We start from the raw sequence: 26,325 nt of genomic DNA, 5'->3' as shown, positions 1-26,325 counted from the left end.
ATACACGCATTAAATGCTGGTATCGTTATTATCCGAGAGGCACAATGGTTTCCTCAGTCAAAACGATATTTTCTTGTTAACGTCACAGTGCTTTGTAAAATGATTGCTAAAAAATTGTTACACCTCATTAAATGGGATAGCTTTCTTCCCAACTTGTTATTGACATTTTGTAACAAACTTTTGTGACGGCCGAGTCATCTACATGCTAAGTGGGACAACCGTCTTATGCAACGACAAGTCAGTGACAGATCCATCTACCTATTGGTCTCACAGGATTGTGTCTAAGACAGCCAAATGTCTGAAACAAGTATTACCCTGCGTAACCTGCCTAGGAGTCCGATTACATGGGATATCTGTAGCACTCCACCATCCTGAAGTCTTCCTAGAATATTTGGTTCATGAAGCAGATGTTCGAGACGATTATACCATCGTATATACTGATTTTAGTCTAGGACATCTGATCTGCTATATCTTGTAGCCTTCCTAAACATACTATGAAATAGACGTCTGACAATTGCATCATCCTGTATTCTGCCTGGGACAAGTGTTTGCTTTTCGTGAACATTTGCGACAGCTATTTCAGACTGCAGCAGCATCCCAGGAAGATCCGTTATTTTGTCAGTGAACAATATTCTTACAGCTTTCATACCACATCCTTCACGAGTCACTTGACTTCGGACACTGGATTTGCATCAACTGTATTAACCTAATGTTGTTCGGGTCTTCAGTCTTTATTACTGTACACTTGGACAAACTGTATGGTTGTAATACCATCTTTCTTAAGCATCTAAAAATGTGACGGCTGTACCATGCATTATCCTCTTCGAAGTTAATGTCTGCCATTTGCAACTGGTTAACATTGACATGTACTTATGCATTTTACATTACATGACAGTAAAGTTTGTAATGAAAGCTAACACGTAGTTTATCCCTCCCCGCCACCCTTTTTTTTTTTCTAATGTCCTTCCAACCCTTACATCATACTGTGGCCTGCTGGGCACAGTGTCTCATATTAAAAGTTTTTATAATCATATTTCCCTTGTCTGTGACAGCTTATTTTCCCCTTTGTCTTGGACCTGTTTACCTTCTGTGAGTTGGTTGGGAATGTAGCATCCCAACTGTCATGCCAATCCTGGCTTAACAGACAACAGACTGCCTAGTAGTTGCATTGTGTGCATGAAGGGCTTCGGGATATGTTGAAACGATGTTTGTAGTGTTGTTGGAATGGATGATGTTCAAAACGTAGGCCAGTGGCGACTCTTACTTGTCAGCGGAATATGGCTTCTGATAGGTGTACCTCTTGTGGGTTGGAGTTTAAGTTGGGAGGCTAATGCTTCGTAGTTTTTTTGGGTGTATGTTTTGCCAGTATTGTATCTTGGGTTTAAGGGAGGGAGCCGATAGAGAGGTTGCTAAAGGCATATGATAGGGTTGATAAAGAAGCTCTGTGGAAGGTCGTATGAGTATATGGTGTGGTAGGTAAGCTGCAAGTAGAGAATTTTTTTTCTTTTTATCAAGGACGTAAGGCATGTATAGGAGTAAGAAGAGATGAGTGTGACTAGTTTCCAGTGAAGGTCAGTCTGAGGCAGGGGTGTGTGATGTCCCCATGGTTGCTTAACTTGTTTATGGATGGGGTGGTTAGGGAAGTAAATGTAAGAGTTTTCGATAGGGGCAAGTATGCAGTCTGTTGGGGATAAGAGGGTCTGAGAAGTGAGTCAGTTGTTGTTTGCCGATGTTATAGAACTGGTGGCTGATTAGAGTAAGAAACTGCTGAAGTTGGTGACAGTTTGGAAAAGTGTGTGATAGGAGAAAGTTTAGAGTAAATGTGAATAAGAGCCAGGTTATTAGGTTCAGCAGGTTGAGGGGGAAGCTATTTGGGATGTGAGTTTGAATTAAGAAAAATTGGAGGAAGTGGTGTTTAAAATCTGGGAGTGGACTTATCAGCGAATGGAACCATGGAAGTGGAAGCCAGTCAGGGTGGGGGATGGGGCGAAAAAATATTTCCCATGTATTCCATGCATGTTGTAGAAGGTAACTAAAAGGAGAGGGAGCACAGGTCTGGAAATCCTTCCTCCCGTTTTTAACTTTCCAAAAGAAGGAACAGAGAAGGGGACCAAGTGAGGATATTCCCTCCAAGGATTAGCCCTCTGTTCTTAACGCTACTTCGTTAATGCAGGAAATGATGATGTATTAAATATATATATATATATATATATATGGATGAAGGCAGCAAGTATGAATTTGTATATATGTATATGTCTGTGTTTGTATATATAGGTATATGTTGAAATGCATACATATGTATATGCGCGTGTATAGGCATTCATGTATATACACGTGTATGTAGGTGGTTTGGACCAAACCTCATCTGTTTCCTTGCACTACCTAGCTGACGCAGGCGACAATGATTAAGTATAATAAATATTTTTATATAGATATTTTTTTCAAACTATTCGCCATTTCCTGTGTTAGCGAGGTAGCGTTAAGAACAGAGGACTGATCCTTTCAGGAAATATTCTCAGTTGGCCCCCTTCTCTGTTCCTTCTTTTGGAAAATTAAAAACGAGAGGGGAGGATTTTGCAGCCCCTGCTCCCTACCCTTTTAGTCACCTTCTACGACAAGCAGGGATTATGTGGGAAGTATTCTTTCTCCCCTATCCCCAGGGAGGTGGAAAGATGGAGTGGTGGAGTGAAAAAGATTTTGAGTGATCGGGGCCTGAACATGCAGGAGGGTGAAAGGCACGCAAGGAATAGAGTGAATTGGAAAAATGCGGTATCCTGGGGTCGACATGCTGTCAATGGATTGAACGAGGGCATGTGAAGCGTCTGGGGTAAACCATGGAAAGTTTTGTGGGCCCTGGATGTGGAAAGGGAGCTGTGGTTTTGGTGCATTATACATGACAGCTAGAGACTGAGTGTGAACGAATGTGGCCTTTGTTGTCTTTTCCTAGTGCTACCTTGCGTACATGCAGGGGGAGGGGGTTGTCATTTCATGTGTGGAGGCGGGTTGGCGATGGGAATGAATAAAGGCAGAAGTATGAATTATGTACATGTGTATATATGTATATTTCTGTGTGTGTATATATGTATATGTTGAGATGTATAGGTATGTATATGTGCATGTGTGGACGTGCATGTATATACATGTGTACGTGGGTGGGTTGGGCCATTCTTTGGTCTGTTTCCTTGCGCTACCTCGCTAACGCGGGAGACAGCGCCAAGAACAGATGAAGAAAAACAAGAAAAGGCACTCATTCTAAACTAGTAGTGTCTCTTTTGAAAGGAAAATTGTAAAAAGCTTAATATATTAAGCATCTATTTTAACATAATTTCTTACTTTAATTCTTTATTTTAAATATAAACATGATATTATTGCACATGAAAAAAGCATGAAAGTCTATCACCTGAAGGATCGGCCAATGGAATAACAATAACTGCTGTCACCGAAGAGCCAACCATTGGCTAATTGTCAAGAACTGTTATTACAGGGGGACACTTGATAATGTTAACAACTGCTTTCACACCAAGGGCCCTACCATTTGATGAATATCATCAACTTTTAGGTTGTAATTAAACTTGTAATTATTCCCGAGTCTTTTCTGAAGTAAAGCTACACATATTTTGGTTAATTTATCATGGAAAGCTCTTGTGTGACAAAATGAAGTAACTGTCTTATTCCTTATGGAGACACCTAATATATATCATGTATAACATCAGCACCAAGCTAGAATTTATTCTTTATGTATATAATATATGACATTAAAATTACAGTATCAGCTAATCTTAGACTTCAATAGTGGAATGCAGTTTCCACTACAGCATAGCAAGTGGGCAAGAATTCCAATAAAGATGAGCACAGAAAGCCATGGGCATGTGCATCTTGAAAGTGTGGGTCATTTGTGGCCCATGAATGAAGATGTGCCAGGGAACCACAATGGCATCCAAATCTAGGTGGGTCCTCACAAATTACCACGAGCAGCCTGGTCTATCTCTATTGCTGTGAAGAGTGCCTTGAAGTTTCCTGCTCCAAACCCCTGTAAATTTGAGTATTGTATTAGGTATGTCAGGTAATCACTTTAATATCAAGCTCTTTGCCTGTTTCATAACTGAAACTTGGGTGCAGTCAAGCTCTTGCATCTAAAGCTGATAAACATACAGAAATTAACCATAACTAATGCATTTCTCCAAGTACTGCCTGGAACTTTTGTTAACAGTGATAATGATTCCACAATGCATCAGCAAGGCTACAGACTTACGGTATGGTTGTGACGTTGGATGATTTCAAGGAAGACTGTTGGTCGATCTTGCACATTCTTAGTGAAGATCTGCAATAAGTAACCATTCTCATCAAAGTCGACCAGGATCTTGAGCTCCTGCAGCACATTCATGTCCTCTGTAATCTTCACCTTGGAGGACTTCAGTCTTTCCCGCAGCTGATCATAGTAGGTGTCAGGTACAGACAGAAACTGCATTCCTCGCTCCCGCAGGTTCCGAATCTGATTATGTGATAAATTCATTCATCTCTGTACTCTTTTTCTAAAATGGATTTTACTCCTATGTGTAATCAGCTAACATGCATTGTACAGGAAGATTTCAAATGGTTTCTAAGGATTTTCAGAGCACCCCTATATAAGGGAAAATACTAATACTGCACAGTGACTACATTCATTTTTGTAATCCTCCTCCATGTGAATTGAAAATTCTTTCTTCTAAACCACAGTCAAAGTCAAAGAATATGTTTCGGCTATGCAAGGGCCGAAAAAGAGGGCATATGAAAGTTGGGATGAGCGAGTATCAGTAAACTTCATGGACAAAAAGAGTATTTTAGAAAGAGGTTATTAGTGTGAGAAAAATAAGAGAACAAATGGAAACATTGGTGAAGTGTGTAAATAAGGAAATAGTAACAGGCAATGTATAATGTCCTGATGATGTCCATTGCCACTAATACTGTGCAGGAAGGGGGGTTGTGGTTGGCTGATGCCATCCAGAATGCTTACATTTCTAGAGTTAATAAATAAGGACATCAGTATCAGTTGCAGGGCAGATATTTCAGTCAGCATTTTAGTAGCTTATTCACAATCAGATGAGTTACCTAAAGAATAAGTACACTAAATGACACTGACTTGGTTATTTCCACAGTTACCTTTTGTCTTATCCATTTTGAAATGCTTTTGATTTTGTCTATAAGATTATGTAACTGCCAATAAATACTGCAAATTTGCTTAAGAATACATGCAGTCAATCAGTTTAACCAGGGCAGATGAAAGTCAGGATAAACAAGGCCACTGTTCACCTGTCCCTGAAGTTACTTTAGTAAGATGGTTGAAACAAGTGTAAAAAAAAAAAAAAAAAAAAAAAAAAAAAAAAAAAAATAAAATGCTGCAGATGGTCATGAGTTTTCGGGCTTGTACAATATACACTTTTATTATCAGGAAGCATTGCCAAGAATGACAAAGGAATTGAACAAGTCAATTCAGAGACCCCTTAACCATGTATTTTTTCTTAATCTAGAACCTCCATTATAATACCATATCTTTCAAAATTGTGAGGATTTTGAAGCAAGCATTTCTGTGATAGCCATCTGTCTCATATATATTCTTGTTTCCATTTTCTCTAATAAATGTCTCACTTCCACATGTATTTTTTATTCAAATTCTCCACAATATTCTTTAGCCCCATACATATTTTACTGTTTCACTCAGTCCCATATGTTTTCTAGGGTTAGAGTATCTCCATGATAACCCTCAAATATATTCATATTCTTCAGTTAGTCCAATACCTCCTGTATTACAGTCTCAAGCCCCATTTGTTTCTGCAATTTGAATACTTACTTTGTCTGTCTATCTGTATCTCTTATGCCCATTCCAATTGGAACTCCCTCAAAGGGGTGGCCACCACAAAAGAGTCTCTATACCTAAAGAACTCCAATGCCACTTTTTAGCCTTTAATGCCTCACCCTTAACAGGCCACTGGCAGAGGGAAAGTCTAGTGCAGTGTTTGCAGAGGCTCCTACTTAATGTTCCTAATCACAACTTCTATCTAATGCTTCTACCTAATGCTCTAGAGTAAATGTTTCTACCTACTACTTCTATCAACTGCTCTTTCCATTTTACCAAAAGGCAGGGGTAGCACCTAGGGCTCACCATAGGAAAATCTAGAGTTTTAAAGAATGAGCTGCTTGAGTTTTAGTGTTGTCAAGCATTACATATGACAGGGAGATATTGTAAGTTTGTGGACAGAATGCCAGTGTCAATCCTCAATGATACCCAAGCATGCATTCTGAAATTTTTAGTCTAACAAATACCTCAAGTCCAATCCCCACTCTTTAACCAGCACTAACCGCAGTGATGATGTCCTTTGTGTTGAGAGCAATGTGCTGAACACCTGCTCCACCATAATAATCAACATACTCCTGGATCTGACTCTTCTTCCTCCCAGGAGCTGGCTCATTGATGGGCATCTGCAATGAAAGGACATGTGAAAATCAGATTATGGGTTGATGTAGGAAAGAGCAAAGAATGAGGTATGAGATACAGCAGTCAAGATTAGACAGAGTAAGAATTAGAGGCTCATTATGCTGAATTTTCAAATGTGAAAGTGAAGTATACATATTCATAAATTTAGAATACACATTGTAATTCACAGGAAAGCACATGGTCATTGATCATTTCCTATCCCTTTTTAAAAGGGAAACTTTCCATTTCGTCAAAGACTCAAAGACAATGTTTTACCTCTTTTTCTTAAAACATATCAGCCCTGTTTTTTATTAACAGCCTGACACAGGGCTTCTGTTAGGAGGGAGAGGAGAAAAGGTCTCCTACTATCCACTGCTATTTACTTGCCTATCAGGAAATGTTTACATTAACATCTGAAGGTTTCTTATGATGAATGACTCCCTGACAGATGAACAGCCTCCTGGCTCGATTTGTATTCCGAGATGTATTATCTCCACGAGAAGCATGTTCAAGTCTAAGTAATCCTTGTGGGCTATGTTTCCTGCTATTTACACTATAGTTTTCTTAACCATGAACATGATCTTTTTGCTAAACACATGTCCTAAAAAAGATGTAAATGTTATTGGCTAAATGCAAATGATCATTACAAGTCTTTCTTTTTATCTGGGTAAATACATGTCCTTCCCAGAGAAGAACTTGTCTTCTTAAAAGAACTGCTTTCCTAGATAGAAGCCCGTCCCTTCAAAGCAAAACTTTCTTTCAGAAGGGTGTCACTAGCATCCACTTATACCTTGATGGTCTCTTCCCAGTTGGTGACAACAATGGAACGGAGAGCAGAGTATTCAGTGTGAATCTGTGTGTCATCAACAGACCAGAAGCGATGAAACATGAGGTGCTTCTCATACCAGGAAGCTACATTTTCCATCTCAAGGTCGGGTTGGTTGCCCACAATGTGGTCAATGAAATTAAGGTGCGGGGCAGGCCTGTAAGGTGAAAAAGATTGATAATGAAAACTGATTTATACAGAAGAAAAAAAAAAAAATGGATGGAGACTCCATGTCCAGAATTAGGGATGCCAAAATTGAAAAGAGAAAAGAGAGGTAACTATTCTGTCATATCAAATGGTTTTAAGGCAAACAGCTACATCCCAAGTAAGGTAAGAGGAACTGAGATGACACTGAAATTTCTCAATTAGATGAATAAAAAAATCCATAGAATAATGAAAGAAAGTTACAGAAATGGTTATCAAAGAGTGTGAGGCTTCAATTTACTTCCAAGAGATTGCATTTCTAAGTTAATCTATCATAACCATGACTTTATTGTCAGACTGCCAGACTTACCCTTATAAATACTGACATTCCTCCTCCTTATATCATCTTTATCATCACTTCTATGCCATTTTTTATAATAATTGACATAGTATGGGCAAAACATTCCCCAACTGAGGCAATTTGCAAACATATTGTGGTAGGAGTTCATACCCTCTAGTAAGTCATTTACACATATCAAGAGTGGTGGTCCTTGAAGAGAACCTTAGGACACTCCAGAGATGACCTCCACCCATTTCGAGAATGCTCCCCTAATATGCATCATTTTTCTTCCCTTCCTATAAATGATCTTTTGTCCATCAGAGAAGTCTCTCCTTCATCCTGCTTGGTGATCCAGCTTCACAGACGGTCTCCCATGTGGTAGTCAAATGTTTTCCGGCAGTCCAGACACACACAATCCACCCCACCTTTCCTTTTGTCTAAGATTATCTCTCGTACACCTCTAATAGGTCTGTTACATCTGAACTTCTTTACATAAACAATGCTGTCTCTCAGGTAGTTTCTTCTATGAACAGTCACCTAATTACTTTCTAATTATCTTTTCCAGTACTTGTAAGGGAGACTGGGCTGTAGTTCAGATCCTCTTTTAGATCTTCTTTCTTATAGATGGGTATGATGTCTGTGCTTTTCCACCTCATCATGTGTGTATGTGTGTGTTTACATTTATTCATACCAAGTTGCAAAATAACACACAGACTTCAAATGTCAATACGTATGTGGTTCAGTATCACTTTTCTTACATATTCCTACAATCAGATGAGGAGGAAAAAGATAATCTGCTACATAATTAGAAACTTTTGCTCTTTGTCGATAATCAGACCACAAACAGGATACTGTTCTAGGACTTACAGATTCTTAAGGATGTTGTCTTCTGGGATAAGGGGTGCCTTGTAGCCCGGGAGGAAGAGGCCCTTGTAGTTACCTCGCTCAACGAAGGTGTGTGTCGTGTCACCATACTGCCGGGAAAAGGGGTCTTTACAAACTGATAAGATTGAGTCTGAGGTGAATACAAGTTAAAATAATACATCTGTTATAACGGGACATAACCTAAGTCTACTTAATTTTCGTACATGAGGACAACTGTGGGCAAGATGCACACAAAACATATGACTTCAATATTACAGATAAGCATGCCTCACCACAGTCATAAGGTCACATAGTACTATAATTTTACACGGGATATAGTCAGGTTATGAATATGGTAGCTGTATCTCTGGCTGAGAGCAAGTCGGTCGGTACACCTGTATGGTGACGGTAAGCCTGTGTGGGTATGGTAGGAAAGTAGGTATGTGCGAGTTTGTTGTAGTTAGTCATTACTCACCGTCTGGACCTGAGCATAGCGGACCTTGCCGTCCTGGTCCTCCTCCTCCCAAATGTCTCGCACAATCTTAGCGCCTCGTTCTTTTGCTTTCTGTGGGAGGAAACTTAGGGGTAAAGTGTGTCTCAGACGACGTACAGGATAATGGCAGCGAATACTAATTAAGATTTCAATTTCATTTTACGCCTGTAGGCCATATCTCATGCTATAATGACTGTGGTAAGACGGAGTTCGGTCATAACTGGAGGAAGAGTTGACCTTCATAATAGAGTCCAGGTCCTCGACGGAGAAGGCAACGTCCTTGACCCCATCGCCGTGGGTCATGTGGTGACGACCCATCTCCTCGTTGCCTGGGGTCAGGGCTGACATTAGGACGAACAGAATCTGAGGAGGGTCATTTCATATGTACTATGTACTGTATACGTAATCAAAAACTTTTCGAAGAATGTAAGTTACAAATGGAAAGCACAGTATATACAGAAGGTACAGAGGATCTAAACACTTGTGTTGGAGGCTGTTGACTTACCTTGCCTTGCTTAACGACGTGGCAACACACCTGGCGGGAACCAGTCTCCAACCCCTTGTAGGCAAAGGGTTCAAATCCCATCCTGGTGGTGTAGTAGGAGGCAGCCTGCAGGGATAAGAATTCCTCATTCGTTACTCTTGCCTCCATTTGGTATCTCAACCAAGCACATGCAGATAAACATACATACATACATGCAGGAATGAATATATATGGGTAATTTTTTGCAAAAGCGTAGTGGATACATAAATGAAAAAGCCAGTTTGTACGATGGAAATGATAGTCTAATAGGCAGTACTCAAAGAGGGCAAGGTTCTTCCCTATGCACAAATCCGTAATTACATTACAGATACATGCACAAGGGAATACAATACACATATCTTTTCGAACAAATGTAATTCCAAAGTGTTTAGCTGTTTAGGAAGTTGATGAAACGGAAACAAAATTTAAAATATGCTACCCAAGACTTCAGAATTCTGTTTATGTACTGAAAAAATAGGCAATTACATTCCTTTACCTCCCCCCCCACACACTAACAAAACCATTTTCGTTACACATTCGTTAATTATGTACATTTCGTAAATCTGAGTATAAAAGAGACCAGTACCCAAAATCAAGTCACGCAGGCTTGACACTTTGGTTTGAGATGCATCGCAGAATTCGCTTCAAGATCAACAACACAGACAGACAGACAAACAGACAGTGAGGTTCCCACTACGTTGCTGATCTAGGGAGCAGCATAACCTGTTAAGGACGAGGTCCTGGCAGGAGTATCGGTAGTCCGGCTAACCTGCCCCCAGGCCCTACCCAAACCCGTTTCTCTGGACGACAACACTGGCCCATATCACAAGCTGGAAGAACACGCTATGTTGGGCAACCCCACTGGGTCCTGCCAAATGCTGTGCTGGACGACCATAACATGGTACGAAGACCCACTTCGCACAGAACAATGATTACCAAACCATATCACAGGCTGGAGGAAGAGGATGTCTTAAACTTTGAGGTATATCCCATCTCGATAATTATGATAACATTTCTTGCACATCACAGTAAACTCCTATTTAACATACGTTTGTTCATAAACCACGAGATAAACATAAAATCATTACTCTTCAGCCGAAAGTATATTAGATTCTATGAAATCGTGGTTCAATTATTGAATACGTAAGACACTTCGGCCCTCCATGCTTCCACTCCGAGCCAGGGCAGTCGGCTCAAAGCCAATACAGCTGTTCATCCCCCAACCCTCACCCCGAAGGTTGGTTGATATGGAGGGGGAGACCAAACTGGAATCGGAATAAGTGTAAAAGATTTTAAGCGATCGGGGCCTGAACGTGCATGAGGGTGAAAGGCTTGCGCAGGATAAAGTCAATTGGGACTGTGTGGTTTACAGGGGTGTACGTGGTTATTGGACTGAACCAGGGCACGTGATGTGGCTGGAGAAACCATGGAAAGGTCTGTGGCAACTATTGTTGATAGGGAGTTGTGGTCTCGGTGTTCTGCACACGACACCAAGAGAATGGATGTGAGCTGACGCGGCCTTTCTTCGGCTGTTCCTGGTACTACCTAGCTAACGTGGGGAACGGCGATCATGCATGATATATATATATATATATATATATATATATATATATATATATATATATATATATATATATATATATCTTTTTCTTTTAAACTATTCGCCATTTCCCGCGTTAGCGAGGTAGCGTTTAGAACAGAGGACTGGGCCTTTTTTGGAATATCCTCACCTGGCCCCCTCTGATCCTTCTTTTGGAAAATGAAAAAAAAAAAAAAAACGAGAGGGGAGGATTTCCAGCCCCCTGCTCCCTCCCGTTTTAGTCGCCTTCTACGACACGCAGGGAATACGTGGGAAGTATTCTTAATCCCGTATCCCCAGGGATATATATATATATATATATATATATATATATATATATATATATATATATATATATATATATATATATATATATATATTATTCTTGGGGATAGGGGAGAAAGAATACTTCCCACGTATTCCCTGCGTGTCGTAGAAGGCGACTAAAAGGGAAGGGAGCAGGGTATGTATATATGTATGTAAATCATGAGGGAGCACTGAGAGGTGTCACTGTGTATGTAGTGTAGAGTAGTGTAGTGCGGTGTGGCGTGGCGTGGTGTAGTGGGTATATGGTGATGAGCACCGTGCTGGTGAGTGTGTCTGATGGATGAGCGGGTGACGACAATTCCTCTCTCATTAATGGTAGTGCGTTGCTTGATTGTCAGCAGTGGTGGCAGGGGCCGCCCCACATGCTGTTGTCCCTGATGCTTGTGGTAGCACGGGGCGGCCCCACACGCCTCTCTCTCATGCTAAAATCTAAACAACATAACTTCTGACAATGTAAGAAGCCAGACAGTCTCACGACCAGGAGCCGCCCAACAACCCTACCAGACACCTTCCCTTCATGGTGTCCGAGGGTCAGCTCCCACGCTAGAACACAATCATTTCAGAAAAGACCAAAGCCTGAATGATCCTAACGTGTAGGACACGGGAATACGGTAGTGTAGGTTACAGGAATACGGTACAGGAGGATAGGAATGTAGGCCAGCTGGGTTTAACGGGCCAGGCAGCTCCAGGCTCACCCTGTCCCACCCAGACAATCCACACCCAGGCTGCCCACACCATTGCTGGACCTGCCAACCGCGTCCCCTGACAGCTTGATGGACCAACGATCGAAATCAGCCGCTTCGATCCAGACCGGGCTGTGAGGGTAGACCTCCCTAGTCAACGCCAGGTAAAGCACAGCAGCTCAGGACCTGCCTCTACCACCACCACCACCACCACAGCTGAAGACACTGCCACCACCACCACAGCTTTGGAGCTGCTTCTACCACCACCACAACTGAAGACACTGCCACCACCACCACTACCACAGCTTTGGAGCTGCTTCTACCACCATCACAGCTCAGCGTCCACCACCAACTGTGGCGTGAGGTGATATCACCTAAACTCCTCTTTGTAGGAATGTACACGTAAGAAAAGGCGCACATTGTGGAGTCCGGGAAGCAGTGGGTGAGACAAGTAAACCCCCGGTGCTCTGGCCACAATGAAGTCACATCAGGTCTCATGCGACCTGGGGCGTGTTGGTGTTGCAATATGCATGCACACACACACACAAACATACACACTAACACACACACACACACACAAACACACACACACACACACACACACACCTACCTTCACTTAAGCCGAATGGCGAGCGACCATTCTACTCGGAAGCGTGAGAGGGACGGAGGAAAAGTACCAGACACTTGAATTCATGGCAGAAGGAAGATATCACAGGAGGTACTGAGCCAGATGGGCATTCAGCAGCCGAGACATCAGCAGCAAGATGGAAGTGGATGGAATAATGTCCACCAGAAGGACCCTGGTGGGGGTTAGGACTACCCCAGCCTGAGTCTTCCCTCTCGCTGGCACACTACATATGTACATATTGTAGTGAATCTTCATACCCACACTACAGAATCCTGGGGACATTAGCTTGCCGGATTCCTGCTTGCATCCAAAGGCTTATCATAAGACGAGCCAAGAGAGGGATAAAAATATGAAGTCAATAGACGTATCATAAAATGCTGAGAGACACACACGGCAATCGGGAGCACAGTCTTGCCTACTGGTGCGTGGCTCCTGCCGGGCGGCCGGTCCCCTCCCCCAGCAGGTAGGTACTGCACCGCTCCTGACGTGGCCGACCGTGAAGCAGCCTCTCACGGTTCGTCTCACAACCCATACATAACGCCGCGCGCGCACCTCACTACCACCACCACACACCCTCCCTCACTAGCATCACCACACCACACATCCTCTCTCATTACCACTACGACCCCACACACCCTTCATGTTGTTAAAATAGGAAGGATACTACCACGGAAGACATTTGTAAACAACTATTTTCTTACAAGACCAGCATAATATTATCCACACACAAGTTGTAAACTGAAAAAGAAAACAAGACAGCTTGGCAAGTATGGTATGGGAGTGAGGCAGCCACAATCCTCACACTTGGGGGGAAAAAAACGAGGAAAAACGAATAACAAAATTTTCAAAATGTTTCTATGAATGAAATGTTTGGTTAAGAAGCCTCATACTGCTGAAGTGCTTCATACTGCTGAAGTGCCTCATACTACTGAAGTGCCTCATACTACTGAAGTGCCTCATACTACAGAAGTGCCTCATACTACTGAAGTGCCTCATACTGCAGAAGTGCCTCATACTACTGAAGTGCCTCATACTACTGAAGTGCCTCATACTGCTGAAGTGCCTCATACTACTGAAGTGCCTCATACTACTGAAGTGCCTCATACTGCTGAAGTGCCTCACACTACTGAAGTACCTCATACTACTGAAGTGCCCATACTGCTGAAGTGCCTCATACTACTGAAGTGCCTCATACTACTGAAGTGCCCATACTGCTGAAGTGCCTCATACTACTGAAGTGCCTCATACTACTGAAGTGCCCCATACTGTTGAAGTGCCTCATACTGTTCAATTGCCTCAGGCCATTAAAGAGGTTATTGGTTAGCCCCGTCACCATGTAAGCGATGACGTCACGGGCCTCAGAGGGTAACAACATGTAACCTGGTGACTGGGGAGAGTGGTTTCCAGTCACGGAGTGGTAACTGATAATGTTACGGCCCTGAGAGCGTCACAGCAAGGGTGACGGGAGGGAGGAGGTTCTCCCACATGTGAAGACCAGACGTATATACTGGCCAGGTGTACGGTTCATCCTGACGCACACCTGACACTCAGGTGTTGGACGTCTGGTGTATAGTGTCAGGTGTTGCAGGTGTATTACCAAGCATCAGCAAGCGCTGTGAGATGCTCAGCTTGGTCTCAACGGGGTATGTCTCCACATAACCACAGAACTTACGACGACCCACATGTGTTGTGAAGTCAGCCTCAACAAAGCACACTGTCTCGCGCAATATCTTCCCATGACCGAGGTAACATGTGCACACTCACTGTTCATCCCAAGGGCGCTCAAGACTGCATCAATTCGTCTGACTGCTATGTCTATCATATATAAATCTTAATGTACACATCAGGGACATCAGATCGACGGTGGCTACTGTAAAAAGATTCCAGAGGTCACAGTGGGTCTGTCTGATCCCAGTGGGCAGATATTCATTATACAATTGTCATAAATGGTTCAATGCATGGGCTAACTAACACACTCGCACAGCAAGTGTCTCCGGCGAGATGTATGAAGTGGATACAATTTAAGCCTCTCAGTGGTAAACACAGGATCCACGATGTTTCGTGAGTCGTCCTGCGTCACTTGTAACCACCAGGAGGAGCTGCTTGTCTGGCTAGACTGGAAAGGTCAGGTCACGGCCTAGGAGGAGGAGGAGGAGGGGGGGAGGTCAAGCTAGAGCCAGGGTACTAACAAGAAAGTTCTAGCAACGAAGCACTAGAATAAGAGGGCTCAGGAGAGTCATTGTGTTGTGGGAGTATTAGAAGCAAGGGAGGAAAAACAACTCAAGGACAAGGGGGCAAGATGATGTTTAGCTTGCACTGTGCCAATACAGGACACACACACTCCTCCATCCTCGTCTGTTGTGTTCATGGTGCACACTGACTCAGCAGACTTACCTGCTTGGCGTTGCCGACCCAGAAGGTGAGGTGGTCGAATTGCAGGAACCTACCAGCATCGGGCTGCCCACATACACGGAGGGTCACATGGGAAAGAGAGGGGAAACACTGGCATTAGATTATGAAGGAAACACTGGCATTAGATTATGAAGGACACACTGGCATTAGATTATGAAGGAAACACTGACATTAAATTATGGAGAAAACGCTGGCATTAAATTATAACTCATCATTGCACATGAAGTATATTTCAAGTTTGTATTAGAATTGAAGAACTAATTATAGGATATCTCATTGGGGTGGATGATACCTGGTTAAGTATAAAGCTATCGAAAATTCCCCAACATTCCTTTCTCCTTTGATGAATCTAATTCCACTTCTTGACTCAATGAACATACTTGGTATTACTGAAACATCCACTTTATTTGGGAAATCCCACATCACAGGAATAGCTAAGTCTGCCTCTAAGAAACTGGGTGTCCTGTTTAGATGTCGAAATTTCTTTTCTTCTGAATAGTCGCTCCGTTTATACAAAGGATTGATCCGTCCTTTTATGGAGTACTGCTCTTACATCTGGGGTGATTCTAGCTCTACATCCTTATTAAGTCTAAAGTGGTCCGACTTATAAACTCTCCCAAGCTAACTTCAAAACTTGACCTCCATACCCTACGCCGCAATGTTGGTTCACTTTCTTCTGCAAGTATTACTTTGGTTTTTGCTCCCGAGAGCTGGCTGCTTATGTGCCCTCACTACTAGCTAGACCACGTAATACTCGGCAAGCTGCTGCGCCACATGATTACCGTGTGGCCGTTGGAAACTCAAGCGTGGGCCGTTTTTATAACTGTTTCTTTCCCTACTCGTCGAAGCGTTGGAACTCTCTACCTTCTCATGTCTTTCCAAATAACCATGACTTGCCACATTTTGAAAGACAGGTTTTCCATTTCCTCCAAAATTCGTAAATGCTTTCCCTTGTCTCATTCTTTGTCCCTTTCATAATCCTTTCTACATTTCAATCAAGGCCCGACCTCGATGTGGACTTTCGTCTGTGACTGGAGCCTCAAGTGTAACCAAAATTATATCTTATGGTAAAAAGTCGTATGTATTCACAGGCAGACACTGTGTGGCCGTGCTGGTGAGCAAGGATGGCCATTAGTGTGTACGTCTCTTGTCTCCATCCTGAACCCCCCTAGCTCCCTCCCCACAACACACACACACACACACAGTACACTCTGTGCTTTACCTGCTGACACTCTTCCCTCTCCACCACCCTTGCACTCCATCGAAAGACGAACTGCTCATGACTCCCATAGCTTCTCATGACTGGCCTGACAGCTCATGACTACACTAACTGCTCATGACTGGCCTGACTGCTACACTAACTGCTCATGACTGGCCTGACTGCTACACTAACTGCTCATGACAAGCAAGGACGCCCAGTTTGCCTGACATCTAATAAGCCAGCAAGGACGACCCTGGAGACAGCCAGCAGGATGTTTGTTATCACATTATACGAACAGACACCACAGATAGGGCTGCCACCCTTGACGAGACCTACCCTCCCCAGCTGGTGTGAGGAGGCACGTCACAAATTCTAGTCAGAACACATCAGAGCCACAAGTACTGTGTGTTGTAGTAACCATGGGTCCTGTGATGTGGTGCCTGGCTAGTATGCCGTCTGCACTGCTCTCTCCTGTCTATGTAACCTGATCCATTCTTATCTGTGTGCATACCTCGATAGTCTAGGGATGAGGGGGTCTTCATCCCCCACAAATGCCGGGATGGGCCCATGTGGATATATGTGGTTCTCAGCCTACATCTGTAACCTGACTCATACATCTCTAACCTACGTGTATATAATATTCTCAAGTGTCTGTGCATTACTCTTTTCACGCCCGAATCGTACAATCTTGAGGTCTTACATCTTGGGTGCAGAGTCGGTAATTCAAAATCTGGACGAGGATTTAGGCTCCCACAACTTGGCCTTGAAGGCATTCCAGAGGCCACCAGAGGCAGCTTTTGAGAAGCCTAATACATTACAATCAGGTGACTGCAGTCATTCAAATAACTACAGTAACTACAGTCATGTATCCACAACTTGTGACGTCACACTAACTAGTCATGTATCCACAACTTGTGACGTCACACTAACTACCGTCACGTGTCCACAATTACGTGATGCCACACTAACCTAGGGGACGGTGGGCATGGCTGGCCCCCCGTCCTGCCCAAGTACACAGGTAACATCACCAAGTTTCAACAGAAACAAACAAGGTCTAACAAACCTGAGGACAGAATACTGATCACTGGATCAGTATGTGTTGCGAGGGGGGGGGGGGTATGACTTGCCTTCATTATATTCCAACACAAGAACTTCATCTTGTATTCACATATATCATCGGGAGTACAGCAGTCTCGACACACATATTCTCACTCCAAAGAGGTCCACATTCCCCTGTTACTGGAAGTAGAGCAGCCTTAGGCCGTTGAAGCCTTTAGAAAGGTCCCGTTATTTATGGATGAGAGACTAAGGGAATTCGGTTACTAGTAATCGAATAGTTTTTCATAATGAGGGGCGATCACAGACAAATGGTTTGCGTTCCCAGCTCTCACGTAAAAAGGTACAATTTCAAATCCTTGCTGTTGTAGGGCATTATGTGTTGTATGAAAAGTACGCGTTCATATGCACTATATTAGTTTGTGTGTATGTCTGTGCGTGTGTGTGTATATATATATATATATATATATATATATATATATATATATATATATATATATATAGTCTCCTTAATTCTTCTGGCATCACCCTCCCTTGCCGTTGGCTACACTGCGCCTGCGCTCTCTCCTGTTCGGTTATCATTCTGGTCACAGTTCTCACCTGCTGTCTGCATGTGTCCCGACTAACAATGTTATAAGCCTTTGTCCAGGAGTCTCTCACAGTTTGTGTGTGAAGAATCGGCCATTCGAAGATTAGACATAATGACGCCTCCTCCTAGATACTATTTTCAGGTTTGTTAGCAGACTTGGGCAACGTTGCCAACCTGTGTAATATATCGTGCGGGCGGCCAGGGCGACGGATGACTGGGAGGAGAGCGATAGAGAAAACTGGGCATGACGATATACATCATCCCATGGAAGATGACCCCCTGACATCAGCTGCTTGTGGTCATCCCGAGACAACGCTGTTAATTAAGTCAATTATGAAGTTTATATGAGCGACGCCACATGACCAGCCCAACCGCCAACGAACAGTTGCCAAGTATTAAAATACGTTTCGTGACGTGGCATATCCAGCCGTCAGCCAAACACGTCCGCCCCCCTTGCTCATGTAACCCTTATGGTGGGTTTTCATGGTCACCTGTGGGTGTTAACCCTACGCTGCAGGATGCACGGGGGAGGAACTGGGGGTCATCAATGGTTCCTGATCAGTACAGCTTATAACATTCCACCTGCTTATACTATCTACAAACCTGGACCTCTTCACGTCTACGGGAAGGCGTGACCTTTGACCTAACCCTATAAGTCAGGTCAAACGCTAGGTCATCATACCCATGAGATGATTTTTTTTTTCTACTATACGTTTTGTTTCTGGTTTCCCACCAGTTTCACGTTTTCTACTCACCATTCTCTGTAATATATTGTCTTACCTTGGGTCCCTTGTCCGTGTAGGTTGTCTGTAAAGAGAGAATTAACCACATCAGTAATCATATACATTATTTCATATCATCATATAATTCCCAAGCCAGTCCTTCATGGCACAAGTTATGACCACATCATCTGTATTCATCATATTCCTTAGCCAACCTCCCACATTACTCTGATCTTAATATATTGTATACCTAAAGAACATTTCGTAATACACACACACATGTATATTATACTTGATCGCCGTTTCCCGATTCAGCAAGAGCCGTCACACTGGAGGTGTTTCTTATTTCCTGGTCTTTCTGCAGTCATTCACTGAGGGTATGACAACACAGGGAGGGAGGGAAGGGACGAGTACTGTCATGTTGAGGAACCGGTTAAACAAACTGAGGCTAAAACGTTGTTATCAATACTGGTATTTTGTGACGGAGAGAGAGAGAGAGAGAGAGAGAGAGAGAGAGAGAGAGAGAGAGAGAGAGAGAGAGAGAGAGAGAGAGAGAGAGAGACTGTTTGCCAGCTATGGCTGGCATCAGGTCTATATAGAACCCCAAACCTCTATCAAAATAATGAATGAAATCAGCACAGCCTCGTACACAGGTGAAGTGGGAGTGAAAACGCTCTGAAAGACGGCATTACTGATGGGGGCCCAGGTCGTCCGTCCAGGTTGGTGCGGACATTCATAGGTTGATGCTCAGCGAGATCATTTACAACGCCACTCGTGTGTCAGGCAGGACCAGGTCCACGAAAATGACCTAACTACAGTATACTTCGACACGACGCTCGCTCGGTTAGAAAAAACAAAACAAAACAGGATTAGCGTTTGAGATTGGCCCAGGACGCAAACGACATTATAGTGTACATCGAACACGCAGAACAACACGAGTGAAAGTCAGTTTATTCATGTCATTATCTATTAAACTTAGACTCACTAACTACGCATTAACCAGAACGGTGCTGGGGGGAATGCCAGAAGGGGCGTCAGCCATCGGCTATGTTGGCGAGGCTGGTCTATTACGACACCGAATCTGACATGAGCTATGGGCAACCTGTCAACACCTGACCCAGACTGAGGGGGTAGGGAGGAGCCCCACGTGTGACGTTTAATCTCCAGGTCAAGGTCACTTGGAAACCCCCGCCAGCAAGACTGGGGTACAACATGACTACTCCCCAGGAGAACTGGGGAGACTGACAGCTCCCCGGTAAATAAATTGACTTCATTAAGAGATGATGGCGTGGCGAAATACCACTGCGCCACAAGCTGATTAGCATTATAATGCAATATACAATATTCAAAACTTTATTCTCGAAATAAAATAAAGGATCCTCGATGCTTACCGTAAACTGTAAAAAAAAAAAAAAAAAAAAATATCAGTCCAACAGATTTCATTATTGTGGGTCTAGTTGCTTATACCAAGCATGTCGACCCACATGACCAAGATTTCTCAGCTCAACTGCATATAAGACTGGTACAGAGATGTGTGGGTTTTCATGAAGGGAAGACACACACCCCCCTGCTGTCAAAGCTTTATTCCGACAGAATTTCACCATATTTAGTATACCAGTAACCATGGTATTCAATAAACCAATCAATATATATATATATATATATATATATATATATATATATATATATATATATATATATATATATATATATATATATATATATATCATACTATTCGCCATTTCCCGCATTAGCGAGGTAGCGTTGAGAACAGAGGACTGGGCCTTTGAGGGAATATCCTCACCTGATCCCCTTCTCTGTTCCCTCTTTTGGGGGAAAAAAAAAAGCGAGAGGGGAGGATTTCCAGCCCCACGCTCCCTCCCCTTTTAGTCGCCTTCTACGACATGCACATTCCGCTAATCCTAAGGCACCTCACCATGAGTCATACATACATTAAGTAACCTTACAAACCAGTCAACAATACAGTCACCCCCTTTTTAAATAAATTCTACTGCAACACCATCCAAACCTTCTGCCTTGCCAGCTTTCATCTTCCGCAAAGCTTTTACTACCTCTTCTCTGTTTACCAAATCATTCTCTCTAACCCTCTCACTTTACACACCACCTCGACCAAAACACCCTATATCCGCCACTCTATCATCAAACACATTCAACAAACCTTCAAAATACTCACTCCACCTCCTCACAAACTGATTTGTATTGCACTTTCATCTTCACTACACCTTCATTACCTTTAGACCATTACCACACCTCTATCTTTATCATGCCCTCAACTTCACTACATGTTCAGTTTCACTGCACCTCATCCTAACTACACATTTGTATTCACCGTACACTTAAGACTCAGCTGTAAGTCCACTTCATTACACTCTTAAACTTCACTTTCATCAATATACCCTAATGCGACCCGCACTGCCAGTGACCTGCCTCCCTCTACAGCTACCCTGGCTCCCACTCGGGTCCACATATAACCCTCCTATGTCCATGTAATGTACCCACTGTACGCTCTATACCGTGTACAGTGTCTGCCTGGAGACCCATTTCATGTAATCATCTGATTATAAAATCAAAATGACAATTTAATCACTGTTGCTGTTATTATTACCAGCTTCTTCTGCGGGCATGTAGCCGAGACCTGGCTCTTGCTTGGATCATACTGGGGGAGGGAGAGGCTTTATGTTAAAAGGTCATCTTCCCTACACCCTCGTATCAAATAAACTACATTTTCGTTTCTACAAATAAATTTTCACTAACTTACATCTTCACTACACCCTTATCATCTGTATGCCCTTCTGTTCCCAACAACCTGGTTTATATTGCACTTTTATCTTCACTACACTTTTATCATCTGTACGCCCTTCTGTTCCCAACAACCTGGTTTATATTGCACTTTTATCTTCACTACACTTTTATCATCTGTATGCTCTTCTGTTCCCAACAACCTGGTTTATATTGCACTTTTATCTTCACTACACCTTTATGATCTGTATGCCCTTCTGTTCCCAACAACCTGGTTTATATTGCACTTTTATCTTCACTACACCTTTATGATCTGTATGCCCTTCTGTTCCCAACAACCTGGTTTATATTGCACTTTTATCTTCACTACACCTTCATTCTCTCTAGACCTTCATTACCACTACACATCTTCACTACACCTTACGAACTATATACCATTATGTTCCCTACAAACTGATTTGTATTGCACTTTCATCTTCACTACACCCCATCCTAACTACATATTTGTATTCACTGTACACTTAAGATTAAGCTGTAAGTCTACCTAATTACACCCTTCACTTTCATCAATATACCTTCATCTTTTATTGCATTATCTTAACGCAATCCACATTTTCACAAAAAACTTTACTTCCACCATATTCGAACTTCACTCTTATCTTTACTACGCCCTTGTGTTCACGGAAACTCTTTTCACTACGTCCTCATCTTCACTGCTATGGTCATCGTCATTAATCCTTATCTTCAATCAGAGGCCATCACCACTAACACACATTTAAAGTATAATCGTATCTATACCACTTTCAACACCTATTTAGGGCATCAAGGATATTACGGGTACCTCAGCAACCAAGACACTACGATAACTATCAGGGCAAAAATGGCAGAATACAGACGACATCAAGTCTTCATCTCCGAGGAGGTGATGGACCATATCTATGTTCGATTCTTCCGGGATGCACCAGAATCCGATCTAAGGGATGTGTACCGATTCTGCTACCGTCTCCAACGGGCCCGTTGGTATTACATTGAAGAGTGTGCAATAACCCGGGACGAAGAGAGCATAGACCTCTTCTCATTTGGAGAACAACTTGTAAGTCACCCACAGATATCCCCACCCCCTGGTGATCTCCGCAGCCATATATTATACTACAAGGAGTATAAAACCCACATACCAACATATGGCGCCATAATGATCAGTGATGACCATTCCCAAGTCCTCCTAGTCCAGGAAAAAAAGTGTAGGAAATGGGGATTTCCAAAAGGGAAAATTGAAGATGGGGAATCCCCCGAGGACTGCGCAGTACGAGAGGTCTTGGAGGAAACTGGTTACGATATTTCTGCTAAACTGGACGTAAATCATTATTTGGAGAGACAAATAGGTCCTCAACCAGTCCGCCTTTACATTATACCAGGAGTCCCTCTCGACACCAAGTTTACCCCATGCAGCAAATGGGAGATAAGAGAGCTGAGATGGTTTCCCCTGGACGAACTCCCAACTCACAAAAATGACTGGCATTATCAAGGGCTACACGGTTCCTCCAACAAGTTCTTCATTGCCCGACCTTTCATTAAGGATATCCGGTATTGGGTGCGAAGGCACATCACCAATGAGTTTGAGAGACGTCGACAACCAACCATGTGAGGACCCGTAACCCTCGCCTGAGTGTTGTCCCTCTCTCTGATCTTTACCCCAGCCACGACACGGATGGCCCAGTCATGGAATGATTTCAAAAAAGGACACCATTTTGATTTCTCGGTAAAAAAAAAAAAAAAAAAAAAAAAAAAAAAAAAATCAAAATACCTGTCTCTTCTCTAAAACTTTCATACTTCTTCTTAATTACCTTCATCGGAACCTTACTTTTTAGGAGAAAGATTTTTACTTTATTATTCCTATTATTCTTATTATTATGATTATCAATAGTCTTCTTCTAATCATTATTATCATTTATCATCATTATTATTATCATTATAATACTTGATATATATATATATATATATATATATATATATATATATATATATATATATATATATATATATATATATATATATATATATTATCCCTGGGGATAGGGGATTAAAAATATTTCCCACGTATTCCCTGCGTGTCGTAGAAGGCGACTAAAAGGGGAGGGAGCGGGGGGCTGGAAATCCTCCCCTCTCGTTTTTTTTTTTTTTTTTTAATTTTCCAAAAAAAGGAACAGAGGGGGCCAGGTGCGGATATTCCAAAAAAGGCCCAGTCCTCTGTTCTTAACGCTACCTCGCTAACGCGGGAAATGGCGAATAGTTTAAAAGAAAAGAATATATATATATATTTGGCAATGTTGCATGGGACACTATCAACAAAGGAAAATTTTCTCACAACTAAATGTATATTTCTTGACAAGAAATATACTGGACCTTCTCTATGAACTCTTTGTGCTTCTTTATATGCGGTGACCAAAACTGAGAAACGTATTTTACTTTTCGCCTTAAGCAGAACATGAATAACTTGCTAAATATTTCCTGATCATGTACTTGAAAGCTGTTCTGATATTTGCCAACATACAGTTTGTCTCCTTGACTATTCTCCTAATACGGGACCCTGGCCGGGGATGATGTATAGTCCCACACAGAATACAAAAGCTTATTTCCAGCGAAGATTAATAATCACACACACACACACACACATATATATATATATATATATATATATATATATATATATATATATATATATATATATATATATATATATATTGAGGCCGTTTTAAGCTTTGTGCCAGCCTCATGTACGTGTTTGTAGCCTGAGGCAGGTTGATCGTATATGGAATATCAGCATCAAGCGAGGTGTTGATCGCTGATGCACGACATCCTTCACCTTCTCCCAGATGCATACAAGACAAATCAAATATCTCTGCGATCATTATCAGGGATCTGTGGAGTGACGATTAACCTTCAAGACCATGAACCACTCATGGGCCGCCCAGGGTCGAGCTCATGGATTCGAGTCCTGGTTGCGGCAGTCCCTCCATATTCAACCCAGCTGTTCATCCACCGCTTAGCAATTGGTCGATAAAATAGGTACATGCCTCAGGCTAGAGTAATAATGAATATACAGCCCGTCTGAGCTAACATAAAATAGTTCGAAATTACTGCAACTAAGTTCTGCTCGTGTATACATTTCTTTTCAGTAAATATTTTTACTTGCGTCTTCATTCTAAAACCTGCTTTGCAAAATTTACGACGCTATGTTGCTTTATGGGCCGTTGTCTACGTTGGCCAATACTAAATGCTTTCGTTTATGACGCATGTTGTACGCTCACAGTATACGTGCTGGCAGTTTGGGAGTCTATCGAAAAATCTACGCATAACAACACCTTCGTTTCACTCGCTGACCCCAAGGATGAGGAATTGTCTCTGGCGCACACCTTCAGGACAAAACAACTCAGACACAAATGGTTTACTCTTATGCTTTCACATCTCAGGAAAATCCAAAGCTGAGGACAGGGAGGTTGAACTTAAAATGGTGAGCCGACTTGATGTTATACATAATGTGGGTTCTACACAGGTGGCATCAAAACGCTACACATATGGACTGCCGGTGAGATTATTCTATATATTCTATGACAAACAATAACACGTAATAATAAACGTATGCAAATAATCTTACCATCATGTGATTATTACGGAATTGCTATTCCAACACTGAGAAAACACAAGTACACCAGTTATTGCTGTTCCCAGTTTCTGAAATTACGCAGGAGCCATCCGTTACGCAAGCACTGGACTTGATCAACGTTGGCTCTGCGAGGCTGTGGCGAACCTTTTTATACCAAAAAAAAAATATATATATCTATGCTTATATCACCCCATGACGTATCGGTGTGTCACGTACATCAATCACTAGCGATAAACATCACGTAACAAGCAAATTTCCAATAAATGTATATAAAAAAAAAAAGGTGGTGGGACGCATTCGCCAGGCTGGCGTCCTTCGTCTGCTCCAAACGTAACGGTTGATCTACAAGTTGTAGTTAAGACACTTCTCCCACTGAACTTTATTAAGGCCGGCTTCTGCTACATGATCCAGCACAGCTCTACGTAACTACTCTTTGGGAGTCAATCGTTTGGAGACTTCTATCGAGAAGTCTTATCAATGTACGAAGTGGTTTTTAATCCATAAAATGTGATCGGTAATTTATATGTCTGAGCTAAGTCTCCATTTACCAACTGGTGTCGTAAAATTATAGGAACAATATCCACCGTCTTAACAATTAATGAAGCCCAGTCATACACTTTTGACTTTGGAGCTGCTCCCAAGCTCGTGCATCAGATATCATCTTACCATGCTGATGGTGGTGTTGCGGTGCGAGGAGCGATATACAACTGCAGTGAACGACGACTGGAGAAGGAGTGCAACTCGACGCCCAGTCCTTCATACTTCAACCACCCGCCCTCCCGACCACCAGTGTTACCAACCTTTACAACACCAACACACCCTACACCTACCGGCTATACTTGAATATTACGGTTGAAATTGAGAGTTGTGGAAGTGAAGGCATGGGTAAAGATACTGGCAAAAATATAGCACACCCGGTAGTTATTCCATTCTCATGATATCAATCCTGTTGGATGACAAGGTTCAGATTCTTAAGGCCTATGTCGCGGCCAATGGGCAGGCAATGCTTTTATCATAATACCATTTAGTGGGTCAAGAATCTTGACCTCAAAATCAAGTTACA

The 26,325-nt window shown here is 42.4% G+C and overlaps 1 protein-coding gene across 1 annotated transcript; it reads right to left on the bottom strand.

The window, feature by feature from the left end:
- Nucleotides 1-3,325: 3,325 nt before the first annotated feature.
- On the bottom strand, nt 3,326-26,038 carry Hpd (4-hydroxyphenylpyruvate dioxygenase). The gene is made up of 11 exons (XM_071657175.1): nt 25,929-26,038; nt 18,897-18,923; nt 15,253-15,315; nt 9,624-9,728; nt 9,356-9,481; nt 9,101-9,190; nt 8,629-8,735; nt 7,242-7,434; nt 6,337-6,456; nt 4,253-4,492; nt 3,326-4,030 (listed from the first exon to the last, which is right to left on the bottom strand). The coding sequence occupies exons 1-11, from the start codon at nt 25,929-25,931 to the stop codon at nt 3,956-3,958; spliced, it is 1,149 nt and encodes a 382-aa protein (XP_071513276.1). The 5' UTR covers nt 25,932-26,038; the 3' UTR covers nt 3,326-3,955.
- Between the last annotated feature and the right edge of the window lie 287 nt (nt 26,039-26,325).

This window comes from Panulirus ornatus, chromosome 64 (genome assembly GCF_036320965.1).
Source record: "Panulirus ornatus isolate Po-2019 chromosome 64, ASM3632096v1, whole genome shotgun sequence".
Taxonomy (NCBI): Eukaryota; Metazoa; Arthropoda; class Malacostraca; order Decapoda; family Palinuridae; genus Panulirus; species Panulirus ornatus.
The sequence above is the reverse complement of the archived record's forward strand: the minus strand, read 5'-3'. Positions and strand labels throughout refer to the sequence as shown.